Raw genomic sequence first — 6,779 nt, 5'->3', positions numbered from 1 at the left:
ACCAACTTAAACACTTTTCGAGTTTAGTTAATTTGTTCACTTAAATCCCGCTTCCTACATTCGCCTAAACTTCAACAATAGTCTCATAAGACTTAACGCTATCAAAGCCCATGTATAAACTTGTAGGCGCACACATTATCAAGTATATATATATATATATACACATATATCTATACAATTACGCATAATCTAGCGAGTTACAAACGTATAAATGATTAAGTATGTACCTTTCGATACGTACGGGAAAATGAGGTGTTACAACTCTCCCCCACTTGAATCGGAGCGCATCCTCGCGATCCAAGCCGCATGACAAGAAGGAAGATAAACCAACATGAATTCTTCGGGCTCCCAAGTAAACTCGGAACCTTTACTACGACGCCATTAGACTTTAAAAGTCCTTGCCTCCAGAGGCGGAGGTACGTTGCTGGGGTTGGGGTCAATTGACACCAACCAAAAAAAAAAATTAGGCTTAATATATGTGATTTAATAATATAAACTTATGGAATATGGAAATATGACACCAGCCCATTTACAAAGTCCATTCAACCAAAATATAATGTTATGGTCAAATATTTCGGCGGCTAAAAAGTCTGAAATATTTATATTTTATTTATTATAATGCATACCCATTTATTAGTACTCCGTATAATCTAATTCCAACTGTAAATTATATTAGGGTATAACTCGTCAAAAATCTTATCGCAATTGGTGGTAAGCGTGGTTTCTGCTTCGTGTAAACGAAATGATATTATCCGAGATGCTCAGAAAGATAGATTAGAAGAAGAAATTGCTAGTGGTGAAATTGAGACAGGAACAGGGAAAAATCAAGTACGTTCTCTTGTAAGAGCGGGAGATACAAGATGGGGTTCTCATCACAAAACAATGTGAAGTTTGAAAAAGTTGTTTACAGAAGTTGTTAACGTTCTTCAATATGTTAAAGAAAAAGGTGATAATGCTTTAAGTCGGCGTCAGGCATCCGGTATTTTAACCTATTTTGAAACCTTTGATTTTGTGTTCTATTTGCACTTGATGTTGCACATTTTAGGTCTTACAAATGTATTGTCACAAGCTCTTCAAAGAAAGGATCGAAATATCCTAGAAGCGGTTTCATTGGTGCAAGGAACGAGAATTTCACTGCAAAACTTTAAAGAGAATGGGTTTGATGGGTTATTGAAGGAAGTAAATGCATTTTGTCAAAAGTATGGTCTTGAAATGTTGAACATGGATGAAGTATATGTTGTTTCAAGAAATTGAAAGACGAATAGTACCAATCAACATTACTTCAAGGTTAACATTTTTAATACAGTTCTGGATATGATAATTCTAGAATTTGGTGATTGCTTTAGTGAGGTAAGCACCGAATTGCTTACTAATATGGCGGCTTTAAGCCCGCGTAATTCGTTTTATATGTTTGATGCATCTAAGTTAATGAAGTTGAGTGAGATGTATCCTATGGATTTTAATCAAACAGAAAGGGATCATCTAAAGCGTGAACTTGATGTATACTATGAGGTTGTGCGTCGAGATGATAGATTTTTGAACTTAAAAGGGCTTGCCGACCTTGCTAGATTGATGGTTGACACTGAAAAACATATTTCATTTCACTATGTCTATCGGTTATTAAAACTTACTTTAGTTTTGCCCGTTGCAACTGCAACGGTCGAGAGGTGTTTTTCAACAATGAAGCTTGTGAAATCAGATTTGCGTAATCGAATGAATGATGAATATTTGAACTGGTGTCTTCTTGGTGCCATAGAAAGAGAAGCACTTACTAGTGTTACAGATGAAGAAGTTATGGATCGTTTCCAACGGATGAAATCTCGTAGGGGACAATTGTGTTAAAAAGTAACTTGGTATTTTATGATAGTACTTAATCAAGGTTTGTAAATTAAATTTTTTGAAATTGTTACATTACAATATTATTACAATATTATTTTATGACCCCATCCACCTTAAATTCTGGCTTCACCACTGCTTACCTCTTTATGTCTCAACCTTTTGACCTTCTCATCGAGTATAGCAATCGGTTCCTCGATATACTCTAACTTATTATTTAGCTCAATCTCGTCTAATGACACCCAAGATGAATCATCCGCAAGACACTTACGGAGGTGGGAAACATGAAATGTATTATGGATCCCCGCAAGCTCTTCGGGTAATTCCACGCGATACGCGACCTCACCAACACGAGCTAAAACCTTAAACGGTCCAATAAACCGAGGAGCTAACTTTCCTCGTTTCCGGAATCGAATAATACCTTTCCATGGCGAAACCTTAAGCATCACCATGTCACCTTCTTGAAATTCGATCGTTCGTCTACGTTTGTCGGCATACTACTTTTGCCTATCTTGAGCCTTTTTCAAATGCTCTCGAATCACATCAATCTTGCTATTCGTCTCTAAAACCAAATCGGTACTCCCGATTTCCTTTTGTCCCACTTCACCCCAACAAATCGGGGTTCGACACCTACGCCCATAAAGCATCTCATAAGGTGGCATCCCAATATTAGTATGATAACTATTATTGTATGAGAATTCCACCAAAGGTAAGTGCTCGTCCCAACTACCACCAAAATCAATAATACATGCTCGTAACATATCTTCCAAAGTTTGATTCGTACGTTTGGTTTGACCGTCCGTTTGAGGATGATACGCCGTGCTCAATTTCAATTGTGTACCCATATCTTCGTGAAACTTTTCCCAAAACCGAGATGTAAAACGGGTATCTCGATCCAAAACAATCGATATAGGAACACCGTGTCGAGAGATGACTTCCTTGATAAACAACTTAGCCAAGGTCTCCGACGATATCGCTTCCTTAATGGGGAGAAACAAAGCACTCTTCGTCAGTCGATCAACTATAACCCAAATCGAATCAAACTGGGTTCTCGCCGTTTTAGGTAACTTTGTGATGAAATCCATGGTAATTTGCTCCCATTTCCATTTCGGGATTTCTAACGGTTGTAACTTACCATACGGCTTTTGGTGCTTGGCTTTAACTTGTAAATACGTGACGCATTGCTCAACATACTTCACAACATCACGTTTCATGCCCGGCCACCAATAATCTTTCCGTAAATCAAGATACATTTTCGTTGCGCCCGGATGAATATAATACTTTGACTTATGTGCTTCATCAAGTAGCACTTATCGATAATCTCCCATCTTAGGCACCCACACTCTTCCTTGAAAAGACAACAAACCCCGCGAGCCCATAGTAATGAACTCCGATTGTCCCACAATTCGCTCCGCATGCTTGTTGTGAACGTAAGACTCTATTTGAATCACACCAAGTTTTTCAAGAAAATCGTTAGTAATAATCATACGTAACAATCCCAATCGTAACGCCGGGTGATGACTCTTTCGACTTAAAGCATCCGCGACCACATTTGCCTTGCCCGGATGATAAAGTATCTCATAATCATTGTCTTTTACCACATCCATCCACCTACGTTGACGATAATTCAAATGTCGTTGATTAAAGAGATGTTTCAAACTCTTATGATCCGAATAAATCGTACACTTGACACCATACAAGTAATGGCGCCAAATTTTCAACGCATGCACAACTGCCGCCAACTCAAGATCATGAGTCGGATATCTCGTTTCATGTTCCTTTAGTTGTCGAGAGGCGTAAGCGATGACTTTACCTCTTTGCATTAGAACACAATTGAGTCCATTTAATGAAGCATCACAATAGACCGTCATATCCTCCACACCTTCCGGCAACACTAACACCGGATCTTGACACAACTTCTCTTTTAACAATTGGAAAGCGATCTCTTGCTCATTTTCCCAATTAAATCTAGCATTCTTCCTCGTCAATTTCGTCAATGGAGAAGCAATCTTAGAAAAGTCTTGGATAAACCGACGATAATAACCGGCCAATCCGAGAAAACTTTGGATTTTCGTAGGCGTAGTCGGTCGTCCCCAACTCTTTACCGTCTCAATCTGCCCCGGATCTACTTGAATACCCTCCTTGTTCACAATATGGCCAAGGAATTGAACTTCCCTTAGCCAAAATTCACATTTGGAGAACTTAGCATACAACTTCTCCTTTCGTAACGTCTTCAAAACTTCACGCAAATGACGTTCATGTTCGTTCACACTCTTCGAGTAGACTAGTATGTCGTCAATGAACACAATCACCGACTTGTCCAACATAGGTTGGCATACTCGGTTCATAAGATCCATGAATGCCGCCGGTGCATTCGTAAGACCAAAAGGCATAACTACGAACTCAAAATGCCCATAACGCGTTCGAAAAGCCGTTTTCTCAATATCTTCCTCACGGACCTGCATTTGGTGATAGCCGGACCGTAGGTCGATCTTAGAGAAATACGTCGCACCTTGGAGTTGGTCAAACAAATCGTCAATCCGAGGCAATGGATAACGTTTCTTGATCGTCACTTTATTCAACTCCCGGTAATCGATGCACATCCGCATACTACCATCCTTCTTTTTCACGAATAAAACCGGAGCGCCCCATAGCGAAGCACTCGGTCGAATAAAACCCTTCTCAAGCAACTCTTGGGTTTGATTTAACAACTCTTGCATTTCCGTTGGTGCTAAACGATAAGGAGTTTTAGCAATGGGAGTAGCTCCCGGAACCAACTCAATACGAAATTCAACTTGTCTTTCCGCCGGAACACCCGGTAACTCATCCGGAAAAACGTCTTCGAATTCACTAACCACCGGAATTTCACGAATGGGTGGTGACTTGTCACGGGTATCAACAACATGGGCAAGAAAAGCCATGCCACCACTAACAAGAAAACGACGTGCCCGCGCAAAAGAACATATCGGCACAAATCTTCTTCGCTTATCGCCATGAATAATTAGCTCTCACCCACTTGGGGTCTTCACGAGGATAAATTTCTCATAGCATGCAATATCAGCTCTATTTTGATCGAGCCAATCCATACCAACAACGATATCAAAATCTCCCAAAGTCATCGGGATAAGATCAATCTTAAAGTTTTCGGCACCGAAGACAATGTCACAATTCTTACACACATCAACCACTAGCACCGTCTTGCCGTCCGCTATTTTGACTTCTACCGGATGACTTAACTTAGCTAATGGTCTATCAAGTTTAGGCACAAATTTTGGGGACACAAACGACAAACTTGCACCGCTATAAAAAAGAATCCTTGCCGGATTGGAATTAACCAAGAAAGTACCTGAGACAACTTCGTTGGATTGCTTGGCTTCGTCGTTAGTCATCAAATAGTTTCGCCCTTGAGCCGTACCCGCCGCCTTCTCTAGCCTTTTAACATTATCGTTGTTCAAATCGAGACACTCTGACTTTCGGTGTCCTTCTTTGTTGCAATTAAAACAAGTGAGCTTGGTTGTTGAATTTGGCTTCGGGCAATCTCGAGCCATATGTCCACGTACCCCACAATTGTAGCAAGTAGGGACAAAGTTCCCAAAACCACCGGTAGCGCCCTTCTTCACACTATTGACACCTTCAGAACCCCTTTTGTTCTTGTTCTTTTTATTTGAAAAATTCGAATGACTCGAACCTTCAAACTTTCTTTTTGAAAAAGCGAAATCGCTTTTTTTTGGAACCTCCGGCTCAAAACCCCGAGCCAACTCATATAGCTCTTCAAAAGTCTTAGCCATTCCCCGACTAATCTTACCCTTGAACTCGTCGTTCAAGGTACGGTAGAAATCTTTCATTAGCTTGTGATCGTCACCAACATATTCCGGGCAAAAGCGAGTCTTTGCCAAAAAGGTAGACTTGAGAGTAACCAAGTCCATTGAACCTTGTTGCAAATGATGCAACTCGTCCCGGATTCTATCAAGGTCGGAAGAAGTGCGGTATTCTTGGAAGAATTCCTTCTTAAACTCCTCCCATGTCAAGCTCATGCATTGCTCTTCACCATATAAATTGATTTTGTCGTCCCACCACAACTTGCCTTCTTCACGTAGCATGCTAGACCCATATCTCGTCTTCTTCTCAGGAGGACATTCCGCGGTACGAAAAGCTCCCTCGATATCGGAAATCCAACAAGTGCTTTTCAATGGATCCCTCGCCCCATTAAACATCGGAGGTTGAGTATCCTTGAAGTTTTTGTAGTGGAAAGCCCGTCTTCCTTCACCTCCTTCACCACGAGGATAAATGTTTCTAGCCTCTAAAGCCTCCTCTATTGCGGCTTTCATTCGATCGTTGATCATTTCGGTCACTTGTCCATCGACCGACTCTTGGAAGACCTTTCGGACATCGTCAAGAAAATCCTTCTTTAACTTTTTAAAGATGGCCTCAACCTTGGCCGTGAGTTCAACATCCTCACTTGTACCGCCATTATCATTATCGTGTCAGTTTCTCGTCTTCATTCTATAAAACGGAAAAGATTAAATGAAGAACGAAAAGACATAACATGTAAGTATATACATGTACACCACACTACTCCATCTCGCTCGACAATCGTCGTACATTACTTGTTTGACACGATTTGCACCCGTAACAATGGCAGCTAATCATTGTTACGCGAGCACGTCACATTAACTCGCTAGTACCATGTCCGTCTTGCTTGATGACTGCTAACCACAATACAAAACAATTAGCACACGGTTAGTTCACATAAACCAAAGCACTAACAATTCCCGATTAGACCCTAAGTCCTACAAGTCCCGCATAAAGCGCTCACACAATAAAGTCCAAGTCTAGGCACCTATCTCAAGTCGTCTAAATCCCTTAGACCATGCTCTGATACCACTTGAAACAACCCAACCCGTACTCCGTACGATAAATTTTTTTTTATTTAAAATATAATA

The 6,779-nt window shown here is 40.6% G+C and overlaps 1 protein-coding gene across 1 annotated transcript; it reads left to right on the top strand.

The window, feature by feature from the left end:
• Positions 1-1,374: 1,374 nt before the first annotated feature.
• On the top strand, positions 1,375-1,842 carry LOC139900408 (uncharacterized). Its single transcript, XM_071883180.1, has one exon. The coding sequence runs from the start codon at positions 1,375-1,377 to the stop codon at positions 1,840-1,842; it is 468 nt and encodes a 155-aa protein (XP_071739281.1).
• Positions 1,843-6,779: the final 4,937 nt, after the last annotated feature.

The sequence above is a fragment of the Rutidosis leptorrhynchoides genome, chromosome 3 (assembly GCF_046630445.1).
Source record: "Rutidosis leptorrhynchoides isolate AG116_Rl617_1_P2 chromosome 3, CSIRO_AGI_Rlap_v1, whole genome shotgun sequence".
Classification (NCBI taxonomy): Eukaryota; Viridiplantae; Streptophyta; class Magnoliopsida; order Asterales; family Asteraceae; genus Rutidosis; species Rutidosis leptorrhynchoides.
The sequence above is the reverse complement of the archived record's forward strand: the minus strand, read 5'-3'. Positions and strand labels throughout refer to the sequence as shown.

What these genes read in the sequence shown, in the direction of transcription:
- LOC139900408 (XM_071883180.1), top strand. Translation starts at nt 1,375, where the DNA reads ATGGCGGCTTTAAGCCCGCGTAATTCGTTTTATATGTTTGATGCATCT.